Source organism: Passer domesticus (assembly GCF_036417665.1).
Source record: "Passer domesticus isolate bPasDom1 chromosome 26 unlocalized genomic scaffold, bPasDom1.hap1 SUPER_26_unloc_1, whole genome shotgun sequence".
NCBI classification, from domain to species: Eukaryota; Metazoa; Chordata; class Aves; order Passeriformes; family Passeridae; genus Passer; species Passer domesticus.
The window spans coordinates 175,432-192,225 of record NW_026989901.1 but is presented as its reverse complement, the minus strand read 5'-3'; the positions used below and the strand labels follow the sequence as shown (position 1 = coordinate 192,225).

At 56.1% G+C, this 16,794-nt stretch overlaps 1 protein-coding gene across 1 annotated transcript; it reads right to left on the bottom strand.

Moving 5' to 3' along the window:
• Positions 1-3,506: 3,506 nt before the first annotated feature.
• Positions 3,507-10,316, bottom strand: LOC135291651 (uncharacterized). The gene is made up of 6 exons (XM_064405900.1): positions 10,302-10,316; positions 8,941-9,948; positions 7,583-8,587; positions 6,164-7,159; positions 4,839-5,846; positions 3,507-4,397 (listed from the first exon to the last, which is right to left on the bottom strand). The coding sequence occupies exons 1-6, from the start codon at positions 10,314-10,316 to the stop codon at positions 3,507-3,509; spliced, it is 4,923 nt and encodes a 1,640-aa protein (XP_064261970.1).
• Between the last annotated feature and the right edge of the window lie 6,478 nt (positions 10,317-16,794).

Below are 16,794 nucleotides of genomic sequence, written 5' to 3'. Positions count from 1 at the left end.
GAGGTGCACACACAGCTTCTTGGGCTGGTGTTATTTTTTTTTATTAAAAACTACGTATACCATGTTTACAATAATGTTCTAATACTTATCACTTATGTTAGATAGTGACTTTCTGCTCTAAACTAATTTGTGAATGCTAACATCATCTTGAACATGGATGCTAGGGAGAAAAAAGAAGAAGGATAGGGTATGCTTAAATCCCTCCATCTTGGAACTCCAGAATCTTATGTACAGAATTCTAAAGCTCCTTGTACAAGGTTCAAAACCCCCCTGTACAGTGTTCTAAAATTTTTTCTTCACTCTGTGATTGTTACTAGTATTCTACTTAAACTTTTGTGACTTGGAATTCTCCACATAAAGTTGATAATTTGCTCCATGAATTAAGATTGAATTTCCAGGTGTCTTTGGCTTCCTGCCAGGGTCTCCGAGCCCCTGCAAGGGCTTTGAGCCATCCAGGGCATCCAGAGAGATGTCCTGGATTCCGACAGCGATGCAGGGTATTGGATGAGGTGCAGGGGGTTGGATGAGGTGTGGGGGCCCTGGATGTGGTGCAGGAGGGCAGGATGTGGTGCAGCAGGGCTGGATGTGGTGCAGGAGGGCTGGATGTGGTGGAGGGTGGCTGGATGTGATGCAGGGCGGTTGGATGTGGTGAAGGGGGGCTGGATGTGGTGCAGGGTGGTTGGATATGGTGCAGGGTGGCTGGATGTGGTGCAGGGGGGCTGGATGTGGTGCAGGGGGGCTGGATGTGGTGCAGGGGGGCTGGATGTGGTGCAGGGTGGTTGGATGTGGAGCAGCAGGGCTGGATGTGGTGCATGGGGGCTGGATGGGGTGCAGGGCTGCTGGATGTGGTTCGGCTGGGCTGGATGTGGTGCAGGGGCCCTGGATGTGCTCTCCAGTATGAGGCTGCCAGCCGCAGTTATGGAACCAGCTGCCTCCCTTGTCGGTGGCTCCGGCAGTTCCTCTCTCTCCTGCAGTGCAGGGTTGGGGAGAACCAGTCAGCCTGGCCTCAGTACCTGGCAAGATAATGGAGCAATTTATACTGAGTGTCATCATGCAGCATCTACAGAATGGCCAGGGTATCAGACCCAGCCAGCATGGGTTTAGGAGGGGTAGGTCATGTCTGACCAATCTGATCTCCTTCTATGACCAGGTGGCCCTCCTGGTGGATGTGGGAAAGGCTGTGGATGTTGTGTACCTGGACTCCAGCAAGGACTTTGACACTGTCTCCCCAAAGCACATTCCTGGAAAACTACAGCCCACGGCTTGGACAGGAGCACTCTTTGCTAGGTTCAGAACTGGCTGCATGGCCGGCCCAGAGAGTGCTGGTGAATGGTGCTGCATCCAGCTGGCATCAGTCACCAGTGGTGTCCCTCAGGGGTCTGTGCTGGGACCATTTCTATTTAACATTTTTATAGACGACATGGATGAGGGCATTGAGTCTTTCATTAGTAAATTTGCAGACAACACTTAGCTGGGAGTTTGTGTGTCCATCTGTTGGAAGGTAGGAGGGCTCTGCAGACAGACTTGGAATGGTTGAATGGATGGGCAGAGTTGAACAGGATGAAGTTTAATAAATCCAAGTGCCCAGTTCTACATTTTGGCCACAATAACCCCCTGCAGTGCTATAGGCTGGGGGTGGTGTGGCTGGACAGTGCCCAGGCAGAAAAGGACCTGGGGGTGCTGGTCAACAGCCAGCTGAACATGAGCCACCAGTGTGCCCTGGTGGCCAAAAAGACCAATGGCTCCTGGCCTGTATCAGGAATAGTGTGTCCAGCAGGACCAGGGAAGTCATCCTTCCCCTGTAGTCGGCACTGGTGAGGCCACACCTTGAGTGCTGTGTCCAGTTCTGGGCCCCTCAGTTTAGGAAGGATGTTGAGATACTTGGGCATGTCCAGAGGAGGGCAACGAGGCTGGTGAGGGGCTTGGAACACAAGCCCTGTGAGGAACAACTGATGGAGCTGGGGTTGTTTAGCCTGGAGAAAAGGAGACTCAGAGGTGACCTCATCACTCTCTACAACTTCCTGAAGGGTGGTTGTAGTGAGGTGGGGTTGTTCTCTTTCTCCAGGCAGCAGTGACAGAACCAGAGGACACAGTCTCAAGCTGTGCCAAGGGAAATATAGCTTGGATATTAGGAAGAAGTTTTTCACAGAAAGGGTGATAAAGTTCTGGAATGGTCTGCCTGGGGAGGTGGTGGAGTCACCATCCCTGGGTGTGTTTAAGAAAAGACTGGAAGTGGCACTCGCTGCCAGGGTTTAGTTGGGGTGTCGGGGCATGGGTTGGACTCGATGGTCTTGGAGGTCTCTTCCAACCTGGTGATTCTGTGATTCTGGGATAATCATTTGTACATATTCAGACATTCCTGTGAGTTCAGATGTTCTTTTGTTTAGTTTTAACCCTTGACTTGCCTCCACACCATCTTGTGCATTAAACCAATTTATTTTATTTCTCCTTGCGGTTCCATTGTGTCGTGTGTTCACTCTCTGGTGACGAGAGAAGAATTTGTAAATTCTTCCTTTTTTTCACTGTTTTGGAACTGCGATGGGACTGGGGACACTGGGACACAACTGGGAACACTGGGACGGGGACACTGGGAGAGGATGGGGGACACTGGGATGGGGCTGGATTGGTGACATTGGGCTGGTGGCACTGGGATGGTGGCAGTGGGACAGAAGTGGGGACACTGGGATGGAACTGGGGACACTGGGACACAAATAGGAACACTGGGATGGGCACACTGGGATTGATCTGGTGGCACTGGGATGGGACTGGGGACACTGGGATGGTGACAGTAAGACTGAACTCGGGACACTGGGATAGAACAGGGACACGGATGCTGGGACAGGATGGGGACACTGGGACAGGATGGGGCCACTAGGATGGTGACATTGGTATGGGGACAATGGGGCGCTGGCACTGGGATGGAAGTGGGAGCACTGGGCTGGTGGCACTGGGACAGGACTGGGGTCACTGGGCTGGCACTGGGTTGCTGATGTCAGCATTAATTAATTAATTAATGCACCAAGCCCCAATTATTTGCAAAGGCAAATCTCTTTTTCCATTCATCAATCAGGGCAACCGTTCCCATTGTCCCTTTGGTCTCTCAGTGCCGCTTTGATCTCCCCCAGAGCCAGAGCGAATGTCCAAGGAATGGCACCTGCCGGACAGGGGCAGGACGAGGTGATGTCACCTCCCAGGCCCCACCCCCCGCAGGGCCATGGCCCTCTGGTGGCCAGGTGACACTGCGAGGTCCTCTCCCCCCGCCAAACCACTTGGCATTCAGCACGGGCAGGGCCAGCAGCAGGTGACCGTCCTCGGCCACCCCCAGGGACACTGCGGGGACACGGGGACACCACACAGGTGGCACCAGGGACATGGCAGTGCCACCCATCCAGTGGCACCAGTTCTGTCCCAGACTGGTGGCACTTGAGGAGCTTTTGATGACACGAGGAGCTGGTGGCACTTGAGTGGCCACAAGTCTTCCCAGGGATGTCACTGCCCTGATGACGTCACTGTCTCCGCAGCAGCCTTGGGATGTCCTCGATGGCTTTTTGGCACCGCTTGGCCACCGTGTGTCTGCTGGGGACATCAAAGATACTGTGGCCACCACAGGGACTCAAGAGGATGTTGTCGATGACCCCAAGTGTCCCCAGCAGGTGATCCTTGGCCAGGCGGGTGCTGGCCACCCACAGCCACTCAAACTCGGCCACCTTGGTGACCGAGGTCTGGAGAACATCAGGGGACACCTCATTTGTCCCTTTTAGGGTGGCCTCGATGTCCCTGAGCCGCCACTCCAAAATCCAGTTGAACAAGGTGGCTCTGTGACATGTTGCCACCAAGCGCTGCAGCGGGCCCTTGGCCACTGCTGCCCAATGTCCCCTCCTGGTGGCTGGCATTGCCCGCCTGGTGGCTGCCATGGCCTCTCCCATGGCCTCGTTGGTGGCTGCCGCTACATGGGCATCGTGCGTGGCCATTTTGCAGGCCACCTCCTTCGTGTCCAGGGCCACCATCAGCTGCTGGTCCGTGACCACCTTCCTGCAGGTGTCACAGAGTTTGGTGGCCTCCCTGGCCAGCTGGTCGCAGCTGTCCACGAGCTTGGCCACTGACTCCCGCCAGTCACTGGCCACGGCTCTCACATTGGCCTGACTAGTCCCAGGGGTGGCCCCAAGGGTGGCCAAGGCTAGTCGCAGGCAGGGGACACCAGAGTCTCCCAGGGAGGTGCCACCGCCATGGCCCAGGGTCTCACGGAGCCTCGAGGTGAATCTCCCCAGGGCCATGTGCAGGGACTTTGGGGGCTCAGAATGCCGCATGCCCCAGGATGGCCAGGTCACGGTGGCTGCCACCTCACCCAGGGTGGCCACCACGGACACCAGAGTCTCCAGCAGCTGTGAAAGGGACGGCTAGGGAGAGGACAGGGGAGGTGTCAGGGACCTGGTGGCACTTGTGGCCTCCAGGGGTGGCCCCTGTGCCCCCCCAAAGTCCCCTTTTTCCTCTTCCTGGACGTCTCTGCTGTCTCCCCTCTGTCCTTTTGTCACCCTCTCGTCCCCTCTGCCACCCCCTGCCACCACACTCCTAGCCCCTGCCACCCTCTGCTGTCCCTTCTGCCACCCCCTGCCAGCCCCTTTGTCCCCTCCCCACCCAGTCATTCCCATCCTCCACTGCCCCCTAACCCCCACTTTCCCCACCACCCCCCTTCTTGCCACTCCCTCCTGTCCCCTTCATAACCCCCTGTCCCCTCCTGCCAGCCCCATGTCCCATCCATCCCCCATTGCTCCCTCCCCCACTGTGCCCCCTCCCCCACCAATGTCCCCTCTGTCCCCTCTCCCCCTACCCGGTCGCACCTCTTGGAGCTCCATGCTGACTGCGGACACCTTGGGGATGCTCTGGGGATGCTCCGGGGGTTGAAGGAGCCTTGGGATGTCCTCGATGGCTCTTTGGCACCGCTCATCCACCCCACAGGCACTGGGGCTGGCGGGAGCACCAGTGAAATAGAACTTGATGATGTCTTGAAGTGTCCCCAGCAGGTGATCCTTGGCCAGACGGATGTTGGCCTCCCACAGCCGCTCGGCCTCGGCCACCTTGGCCACCAAGTCCTCGGGGACATCGGAGGACTCCCCGTCTGTCTCCTCCAGGGTGATCTCGATGTCCTCAACCCTGTGCAGCAGCTCCCGGGGGAACGCCGTGGCTTCGTCACACGCGGCCACCAAGCGCTCCAGCAGCCCCAGGGACACTTCTGCCCACTGTCTCACCTTGGTGGCCGTTGTTGCCTTGCTGGCAGCCACCCTGGCCTGTCTGCTCACCCAGGCTTCATGCCCGGCCACCACCTCATCCCCTTCCTCTCTGCTCAGGGCCTGACCCAGCTCCACCATGTTTTCCTGAGCTGTCCCATCACGGGCAGCCTTGTCCTGCATGTGCCTTTCCCAGGCGGTGGCAGTGGCTGCCATGTCCGCCGCCTCAGCGGCCACCCTCCTGCAGGCATTGTGGAGCTTGGTGGCTGCCCAGGCCAGCTCAGTCCAGCTCTCCTCAACTACAGCCACCGAGTGCAGCCACTCACTGGTTGCCATTGTTACATGGTCCCAGGGGGTCCATGGCGTGCTCTTGTAGGCAGCCAGGGCCCGGCTCAGGAAGGTGACAGGGTCATCATCATCGCAGATGACATTGCGGCGCCACCAGGTGTGATCAGTGTGGTGCAGGGTGGCCCGGAGCTCCTTGGTGAAGTTCACCAGGTCCCAGTACAGGCGCAATGCAGACACGGGCAGCATCTCCTCCTCCAGACTGGGCATGGTGGCCAGTAGCTTGCCCAGGGTGGCCACCACGGTGACCTGTTGCTGCAGCAGGGCTGGGAACAGCTGGGGAGGGGACAGAGGAGGTGTCAGGGACCTGGTCTCACTGCTGTGCCACCACTGCTGTCCCCTCTGCCACCACTTGCCCGCCCTCCCGTCCCCTTCCCGCCATGTCCCACCTATCCCTCACTGTCCCCTACATGTGTCCCCTGCCCCCCTTTGTCATCTCTCTTGTTCCTGCCACTCCCTCCTTTGTGACCGTCCATCCACTCCCGCCATGCCCCCTTGTGCACCCCCCGGGTGCCTCCAACCCTCCAACATCCATTGCCCCCTTCCCTCGCCACGTCTCCTCTGTCCCACTCTCTCCCCGCTCCCCATTGTACCTCTTGTGGCTCCACGCTCACTGGGGACCTGGCGGGGACACTCTGGGGACACTCCGGTTGTTGAACGAGCCTTGGGATGTCCTCGATGGCTCTTTGGCACCGCTCATCCACCCCACAGGCACTAAGGCTGGCAGGACGACCATCAAAATAGAACTTGATGTCTGGAAGTGTCCCCACCAGGTGATCCTTGGCCAGGCGGGCATTGGCCTCCCACAGCCGCTCGGCCTTGGCCACCTTGGCCACCAAGTCCTCAGGGACATTGGGGGATGCCTCATTTGTCCCCTCCAGGGCAGCCTCAGTGTCCCTGAGGAGGCGCTGCAGCTCTCGGGGGAACGCAGTGGCTTTGTCACACGCGGTCGCCAAGCGCTCCAGCAGCCCCAGGGCCGCCTCCACCCGCTGTCTCACCATGGTGTACCTGGATGCCCAGCTGGCAGCCACCCGGGCATCTCTCCTCACCCGGGCTTCATGCGCGGCCTCGGCCTCCTCCTCCCCACTCAGGGCTGGACCCAGCTCCACCATGTTTTCCTGAGCTGTCCCATCACGAGCAGCCTTGTCCTGCAGCTCCCTGGCCCAGGCCATGTCCTGGGCCACCATGTAGGCTGCCTCAGAGGCCGCCTCCCTGCAGGCATTGCAGAGCTTGGTGGCTGCCCTGGCCAGCCCGGCCCAGCTGTTGACAAGCGCATTCACCAACCCCTGCCACTTGCTGACCACCATTGTCACATGGAACCAGGTGGTGCATGTGGTGCTTTTGTAGGCGGCCAGGGCCTGGCTCAGGGAGGTGACAGGGTAATCATCATCGAAGGTGATATTGTGGCACCACCAGGTGCCATCAATGCAGTTCAGGGTGGCCCAGAGCCCCCTGGTGAAGGCCACCAGGTCCGAGTACAGTCTCACTGAGGACCCGAGCATCATCTTATTCCACCTGGGCAGGGTAGCCAGCAGCTTGCCCAGGATGGCCACCACGGTGACCTGTGGCTGCAGCAGGGCTGGGGACAGCTGTGGAGGGGACAGGGGAGATGTCAGGGACCTCATGGCACTTGTGGCCTTGTGTGGTGGCCCCCTGCCCCCGAGGGGTCCCCTTTGTCCCCTCCATCCCTTTGTCAGCCTCTTGTTGCCTCTGCCACTCCCTGCCCCTCCCCTTGGAGCCCCTCCCACCCCCTGGTGGCACTACTGTCCCCCTCTGTCACCCCCTACCACCGCACTCATAGCCCCTGCCACCCCCTGCTGTCCCCTCTGCCACCACCTGCCAGACCCCATGTGCTATACCCTCGTGTCCCTCCCATACCCCATTGCCCTCTCCCCCCACTTTCCCCTCCACCCCTCTGTCACCTCTCCACTTCCTGCCACTTCCTCCTGTCCCCTTTGCGAACCCCTCTCCCCTCCAGCCATCCTCCTCTCTCCCTCCCCAGCCCATTGCACCTCTTGGGGCTCCATGCTCACTGGGGACACCTTGGGGACAGCTTGGGGACGTGTTGGGAGTTGAACCAGTCTTGGGATGTCCTCGGTGGCTCTCAGGCACCGCTCAGCCACCCCACAGGGACTGGGGCTGGCGGGACCACCAGTGAAATAGAACTCGATGATGTCATCAACTGTCCCCAGCAGGTGAGCCTTAACCAGGTGGGCGTTGGCCTCCCACAGCTGCTCAGCCTCAGCCACTTTGGCTACCAAGTCCTCGGGGACATTGGGGGACACCTCATTTGTCCCCTCCAGGGCAGCCTCGATGTCCCTGAGCCTGCGCAGCAGCTCCCGGGGGAAGGCAGTGGCTTCGTCACACTCGGCCACCAAGCGCTCCAGCAGCTCCAGGGCCTCTTCTACCTGCCGTGTCTCCTTGGTGGCCCTGGTTACCTCGCTGGCAGCCACCATGGCATCTCTCCTCACCCGGGCTTCATGCCCGGTCACCACCTGGGCCCCCTCCTGCCTGCCCAGGGCCAGACCAAGCTCCACCATGTTTTCCTGAGCTGTCCCACCACGGGCAGCCTTGTGCTGCAGCTCCATGGCCCGGGCTGTGGCGGTGGCCACCCTGTCGGCCGCCTCAGTGGCAACCTCCCTGCAGGTGTTGGAGAGTTCGGTGGCTGCCCCGGCCAGCTGGGCCCAGCTGTCCACAAGCGTCGCCACTGACCCCTGCCACTTGCTGACCACCGTTGTCACGCGGTTCCTGGGGGTCCCTGGGGTGCTCTTGTAGGCATCCAGGGCCTGGCTCAGGGAGATGGGAGGATCATCATCATCGGAGCTGACATTTTGGTGCCACCAGGTGCCATCAAGGTGGTACAGGGTGGCCCAGAGCCACCTGGTGAAGTCCGCCAGGCTCCAGTGCAGGCTCTCTGCAGACCTCAGCAGCATCGTGTCCCGCCTGGGCAGGGTGGCCAGCAGGTCATCCAGGGTGGCCACCACGGCAACCGGTGGCTGCAGCAGGGCTGGGGACAGCTGGGGAGGGGACAGGGGAGGTGTCAGCCCCTCCCTTCATAGCCACTCCCATCCTCTGCCCTTCTGCTGTCCCCTCTGTTAGCCTTGCCAGGACACTCGTAGCCCCTGCCACCCCCCGCCAGTGCCTGTATCCCCAACTCCCCATGTCCCCCCATCCACCACTTCCCCCTGCCCCCCAATTTCCCCTCCACCCATCTGTCACCTTCCTGCCACTCCCTCCTGTCCCTTTTGTGATCGCTCTTCCCCTCCCACCACCCCTCGTGACCCGTCCATCCCCCATCGCCCCCTCCCCGCCCCGTGCCCCCTCCCCTCCAGTGTCCTCTCTGACCCCCTCTCCCCCCACACCACTGCACCTCTTGGAGCTCCACGCTCACTGGGGACACATTGGGGATGCTCTGGGGACACTCTGGTGGTTGAAGGAGCCTTGGGATGTCCTCGGTGGCTCTTCGGCACCGCTTGGCCACCTCACAGTCACTGGGGCTGGTGAGATCACCAGTGAAATAGAAATTGATGTCTTGAAGTGTCTCCAGCAGGTGTTCCTGGGCCAGGCGGGCGTTGGCCTCCCACACCCGCTCGGCCACGGCCACCATGGCCACCAAGGCCTCGGGGACATCAGGGGATGCCTCATTTGTCCCCTTCAGGGCAGCCTCGAAGTCCCTGAGGAGGCGCTGCAGCTCTCGGGGGAACGCAGTGGCTTTCTCACACACGGTCACCAAGCGCTCCAGCGGCCCCAGGGCCGCCTCCAGCCGCTGTCTCACCATGGTGGCTGTGGTTACCTCCCTGGCATCCACCCTGGCATCTTCCCTCACCCGGGCTTCATGCTCGGCCGCCACCTCGGCCCCCTCCTCCCTGCCTAGGGCCTGACCCAGCTCCACCATGTTTTCCTGAGCTGTCACATAATGGGCAGCCATGTCCTGCAGGCACCTTGCCCAGGTGGTGTCATTGGCCTCCTTGTCAGCTGCCTTGGTGGCCACTGTCCTGCAGGTGTTGCAGAGCTTGGTGGCTGCCCTGGTCAGCCGGGCCCATCTGTCCACGAGCGCGGCTACTGACCCCTGCCACTCGCTGGCCACCGTTGTCACACAGTTCCGGGGGGTCCCTGGGGTGCTCTTGTAGGCGGCCAGGGCCCGGCTCAGGGAGGTGGGAGGGTCATCATTATTGGAGGTGACATTGTGGCGCCACCAGGTGTCACCAGTGCGGTACAGGGTGTCCTGGAGGTCCTCGGTGAAGTCCACCAGGTCCCAGTACAGGCGCCCTGCAGACTGGTTCAGCAGCATCATCTCGTCCAGACTGGGCATGGTGGCCAGTAGCTTGCCCAGGATGGCCACCACAGTGACCTGTGGCTGCAGCAGGGCCGGGGATAGCTGGGGAGGGGACAGGGGAGGTGTCATGGATCTGGTGGCACTAGTGGCCTCTTGTGGTGGCCCCATGTCCCCTCCCGGAATTCCCTTTGCCCCCTCCCTGAAGGATTCTGCTGTCCCCTCTGTCCCTTTATCACCCCCTCATCCCCTCTGCCACCCCCCGTTGTTCCCCCCCCGTCACCTCCTCCCATCCTGCTATTCCCTCCTGTCCTCTTTTCAACCCCCTGCCCTCTGCCGACACCCACGTGTCCCCTCCGTACCCCACCATCCCCTCCTGCCACTGCCTGCCCCCATCTGCTCTGTCACCCCACTGTCCCCTCTGTCCCCTCCCCCCCACCACTCTGGGATTGTCTCACCTCGAGGGGCTCCATGGTCGCTGGGGACACCCCGGGGACACTCTGGGGACACCCCAGGGATATTCTGGGGCGTGTCTGGGTGACAAAAACACCCAGGTCACAGCCTTGGACACGCAGGAACGTGGCACGGCTGGATGGAGGAAGCAGGAAGAGGTGACGCCACTGCCCCCCCTGCCTGTGGGACCCGGGCAGGATCCCCAGTGTCCCCCCCCATGTACCCAGGGGGGACCCAATGTCCCCTCAGGGTCCCCAACAAGGCCCAAGTGTCCCCTGATGTCCTGATGGGGACACTGGGGACATAGCAGTGTCCTGTTGGGGACACTGTGGGGACATCGGGGACATTGTGATGACCCAAAACGAGACAGAGGATGTCAGGGTGGCCGCAATGTGCCCAAGGAAAGGAAACGGGGTGTCCTCAAGGTCCCCAACAGGACTCTGGTTGGCCCTGGTGTCCCCAGCTGGAGATTGGGGGACACTTGGGTCTTGTGGGGGACATGGGGGCAACACCAGGGCCATGAGGGGACACTCAGGGGACATCGGGGTTCTGTTGGGGGCATTGGGGGGACATTGGGGACCCTGTCTTGGCCCCACAGTCAGGGAGGCAGCAGGGACAATGACCTCACCTCTTCCTGCTTCCTGCATCTGGCCGTGCCACATTCCTGTGTGTCTCCAAATGTCACCTGGGTGTGTTTGTCACCTGGAGTATCCCCAGAGAGTCCCCAGAGTGTCCCCAGTGGCCATGGAGCCAGAAGAGGTGTGACAATCCTGGCATGCGAGGACACGGGGGTGACAGAGGGGACAGGAGGGCATGGCAGGAATGGAGGAGGTGACAGAGTGGTCAAGGGAACCAAAGGTGGCAGAGGTGACGGCAGGGGGATGGCAGGGGGTGGTAGAGGGGACAAGGGGGTGACAAAGGGACAGAGGAGACAGCACAGCCCTCCAGGGAGAGGCAAAAGGGACCCTCGGAGGGCACAGGGGCCACCGCAGGAGGCCACAAGTGCCAGCAGGTCCCTGACACCTCCCCTGTCCCCTCCCCAGCTGTCCCCTCCACAGCTGCTGGAGGCTCTGGTGTCCGTGGTGGCTACCCTGGGCAAGGTGGTGGCCACAGTGACCAGGCCATAGAGGGTCGAGCAGCAGCCCATGTCCCCAAAGTCCCCATCTGTTGCCCTGAAGAACTTCACCTGGCGCCTCCGGGATGCCCTAAACCACTGTGGTGTCACCTCCCTGGCCGCGGCAATGTCCCCTCCCTCAGCCCAGCCCTGACCAGGGCCACCCCAGGGACAACCTGGGCCAATGTGAGAGCCTCAGGCTGGGCCTGGAGGGAGTTGGTGGCCGTGCTGGCCCAGAGCTGGGGCCTGCTGACCTGGGGGGCCTCCGAGCTCTGCAAGGTTTCGAGGACAAGGCCACCACTGAGGCCACCACCAGGCTGGGGACCTGCAGGATGAGGCCACCCACAGGGAGACAGCCAGGGACAACCCTGTGGCCACGGCCCAGCAGCCACTGGTGGCTCTGGACAGCGAGGAGGTGGCCTCCATGGGGGACATGTCGGAGGTCCGGGTAGCAGCGGCCACCAACGAGGAGGAGGTGGCCACCAGGAGGGGACAGCACTCGGAGGTGGCACTGGGGCCCCTGGAGCACTCGGTGGTCGCGTGTGAAAGAGCCCAAGAGTATTTCCTGTGGGAGCTGCGGCACCAGCTCGAGGCCATTGAGGCCATCCTGAAGGGGACAAAGGAGGCATCCCTTGATGTCCCCAAGGTCTTGGTGGCTGTGGTGGTGGCCACAGGGTGGCCGAGCTGTGCCAAAATTCATCGAGGACATCCTGAGGCTGCTGTGGGGACAGTGATGTCACTGCTGCGATGTCATTGGGGTGGTGACATCATTGGGGACATCTCTGCTGTCATAAATGACAATTTAATAATTGGCTTCTGCAATTCTGCATTGGCTTTTGCAAAGAAATACTTTCAAAAGTATTTTGCTCTGGTACTTGATTATTGATTATTGGTAATTCCTTGTAGCTGCTTCTTGGTACAAAATAATCCATCAGTTTATCTGTGCACCGTGCAGCCAATTTAAAGCTGGAGTAACAAATTGATATTATATCATAGGCCTTAGAATATTAAAAATAGACAAATATTAAATAGATAAGTAATAAGTGTTAAAATAGAGACTATGCAATATTAAAATGCTTTTGTGTCACTGAGTCAGGTGTTAAACAATTCCCTTGTTTCTCACACCTGTGGACTGGCCTCTCCAGGTGATAACAGTGACACAAACCTGAGAAGAATTTATGAATTGATCAGGGGGTGTGAAAAAACAGGATGGAACCAGGAGAAGAAATCAAATATATTGACCCAATCTACAGAATGTCCTGCAGACAAGTCAGAGGTTCAAACCAAACAAGAGTTCCTGCAACATCCAAACCTCCCAGGAATGTCTGAAGAATGTCTCAACTCAGGAATGTGTTTGTAGCCCTGCAGTGGATGCGGATGTGGCGAACAACGGGTTAAGTTAAGGAAACTTGTTTGGCTGTCTGCCAAAATCCTTTTATATCACTTATTAATCTTTTACAATTTTCAAAGAGTGAACTTTGGTTTTCACACCCGGATGTGGTTTGCAGGAGCCGGGGACCCCCGCTGCTGAGCACTGACCCCGCCCCGGGTGTTGCTGGAACCCCCAAAAACCGCAGCTGCCACCGCCTTGTTGGGGGTTGGGGTTTTCCTGTTCTTTCCTTGTTACTTGTGGATTGTTTTCCCCATGAGCTAAGGGCACTGCTGGCTGAGTGCTTGAGAAGGCAAGGAGGGGGAACTCCTCTGGTTTTTGGGAGTTTCTCTCGGGGTGGGGGACAGAGATAGCGGGAGAATGGGGGTCAGGGTTTGGGAGCAGCCTCTCTCTCTCTCGCTCTTTGGCATTTGTGGAGGATGGCCAGACTGCCACTTACTGCCAGGAGAATTCACTGCCACCACTGGAGCTCAGCCCTGAGGGACCGATCATTGTCTGTGTGTGCGCTCCAGGAATCCTAACCAGGAATTGATCTGTTTGTGTACCCCTGGAATCCTGAATTTCATGTGCCCCAGGAATTGATCTGTTCCGGTGCCCCTGGAATCCAGCACTTTGTGTGCTGCAGGAATCCTGAATTTCTTGTGCCCCAGGATTCCTGAATTTGGTGTGCCCCAGGAATTCATTGTTCATGTGCCGCGGGAATCCTGAGCTTCCTGTGCCCAAGGAATTCTGAATTTCGTGTTGTTAAAAACGAGAGCAGGCTCCCAGTACTAAAAGTGATTTCAGCATTTATGATAAGAAAATGAGAGGCCTAGAGTATCTGGGCCAATGGGCCGTGCGGGACGGTTCCCGTCGAGGATGTTGCAGCTCTGCTGCTGGTCCTCTTCAACAAAGCTGGTCACTATGCGGACTAGACATGGAATTACACATGGTAGTAATATTACGCTTGCTAGTGCACACTCCACAAACAAGACTAATTCCTTCCACCATTTACCCTTCAGGTGAACAAGTCCCTCCAATCGGAGTCTCCAAAAAGGGGGGTCTATTTTTGTGCTCGAACACAGGTTAGTTTTCTAATAATTTGAATAGTGTTTTTAATTACGTGACTGTGGTCATCAATGTCTAGGCAGCATTCTGAAGTATTAAATGTCCCACAGATCCCTCCTTCCTCTGCAAGGAGGTAGTCCACTGTCAATCACATTTGGTAAATTACTGATCGTGTTTGTTGTTGCTGCTGGTTGAAGAGATGGATGGCCAGAGTTGTTGGATTGGACATGATTTCAAGTTCTGCTTGTAGACAGATGATTCGATTGAGCATGTATTCTGGGGTTCTGTAGCCCTAGGATCCATCTTGGGCCCAGGTAGCTGGCCCATAATTATCAATAATCCTTTCTGGGGGCCAAATTTCATTGCTCCAATTTTGGGTTCTGCCAATTAAGCTCCTTTTCTTTCTGGCCAGATCATCATGTACTGGGTCTCCAGAGTTTGATTTTGCATCCTCAGGCAGTAAGAAAAAGGATGGTTTTCTTGCTCCGGTTGTGCAGTTCCTGCTCCACGCTCCTGGTAACTTGACATATGCTGTGTTACCACAGATCCAAAATAGATTTTTCAGTGCATCCCAGAAATTAGAATCTCGATTTGTTATATATTTCCAATATTTGGATAAGGTTTCTATTGCCCAGAATGGGTTGATATAATCCCCTAAGCATCCAAATATTTTTTCTTTTTCACTGTATACACATGGACTTTCAGTTTTTTCTATTGAACAATATAAATGGGGGGTTTCTGGGATCTACCTGGTGAAGTTTGTGTATCATTTGCTGCTAGATCTCTTTTACATGATGTTTCTCCTACTTCTATCATGTACATTTTCTCTTTTCTTTATCAACACTCTTCCCTTATGATTGTTGATTTTAGCTTCCACTCTCCTTCCATTCTTTTGGGTACTACCACGTTTTTTTCTTGATGTCATCCATTTCAAAATATCTCGAGGACTTAAACTGTTACTGTCCCATGGCCAAATTTCAATTAAGTGTGTCCCTCCCCACACCCAACAGTCAGTCAAATTAAATAATTTTGTAATCTTTTCAACCTTATCAATGAAAAGATTATTTCCATGTGTTTGTCCCTCTCTATCCCTTTGCCTTTCCAATTGCACTTCTTTCTCTTTGAATGCATGCTCTAAGTTGTTTTCACTTTCTTGTTCAAAACATACCCATCTTTCTTTCACAGGGCACTCTCCTGACATCTTCTTGCTTGGATTTGCAATATTGCTAACCAGCTGTGAAAAATGTGTCTCTTACGGTTGGCTTTTCACAAATATTAAAATTATTATTATATGTGGTGTGTTAGAACATTGTGCTGTATTAATTTTTTAAGCAGTGTGTTAAATATAGTTCTAGGTTATAACATAATGCTAAAATAGAAACTATGTAAGGAGGATATTATTTTTAAGAAAGGAATGAGGTACTCGTACCTAGATAGCAGCCACTGGACACCTGAATCTTTCAAAGAAAGAGAATTTATTGCTCCGTTGCCAGAAGAAACAAACTTCTTCCCGCCTTGCTCAGCCCTGAAGACGCCGTTAGGATTCAGAGGAAGAAGTTGACACTGCCCAGACAGAATCCATGTTTGAATGGCATTTATGCATCATGTAGGAGGTGCATGAATATGCAACAGGCTATTGCTTTCAAGGGTTAATCCTCTATTAACATGTGTCCTTTCTTTGGGCTTATTCTACCCAGAAAGAGGTACCCCAACCATCCTTAACTCTTTGTTCTTATTGTCCCCTATTGTCCTAAACCCTAATTGTCCAAATATTTATTACTCTAATTATATTACTATTTTTATAACCATTTTATTACTATTAAAATGTTAAAATTTCAAAAACAAGTGATTGGCATTTTTCACACCACCCAATATATTTTATTATGCTCTTTACAGGCTGTTAACTGGGAGTGACCGATACATTTGGGATTCATGTTTGTGTGCACTCTGATTAATACATCTAATGTATCTCCTCTATACAAGGGACAGGAACACAAGTGTCTCACAAGTGTTTCCTCCACTTCCTCTGAAGTGAGTGAGCAGTAGCATTGCTACCAGTGGCAGTCTGGTATGGGCTGGCCTCCTCACCTCTCGATCCACAGGGGTTTTCTCAGTGCCCTGAGAGTTTTTCCTGGAGGGAGTTCCTGATCTAGTCTTGCCTCCCACCTCTGTTTTTCCCTTCTTCTGGAGGCATTCTGCCATCACCCTTATCCTACCGACCCCCTTCCCACATTTTGGTCCCAATTAAAGTCACAAGGAGAGTGCTCAATGGAACAGTACCAGAAACTGAGATGTTCTTTTGATTGTCAATTCTCAGCTGAACAAAACTGGAACTTACACTATAACTATAATTATAACCAACATTTACAAACTTCAAGGATATACAGATAACAATGTCTTTGTTTCCCATGAGGGGTTGAGTTCAGTGTTGTGCTTCTTTTGGTGTTTTCCTCAGGATCAGTTTCAAGTCTTTATCCTTTCTGTTGGCTCTAGTCCATTTGCTTGCCTCAGCTGGAGGTTGTACAGTACTGGTCCATTCACTTGACTTGCATGATTCTACCCCCACTCCTTTGTCCTTACTGTCCCTGGGTGCTGGAACAAGGGGGGATTGGGGCCTCACGTGCCTCACTTCCCTCTTTTGCTTTCCTCCATTCCCAGCCGGTCTCCTCATGGAGATCTCTGAGCCGTGGTAGTAGAAAGTCCACACTCATTTCACGGCTCTGAGCCTCTTGGGCTGCTAGCCCCATCTCAAACACACACACACACACACACACTTGCCCCCCCTGTCCCCTCAGGGCCCACCCCTGCCCATGGATGGGTGATACTTACCAGCTGTGCTGTGCCTCACGTGTGCCTCAGGCCTTTTTCCCAGATGCCAGCGCAAGGTCCCAGGCGGCCTGGTTGGGCAAGGTTGTATCCTGGCAGAGTCCCCAAGCTGTTAAAAATG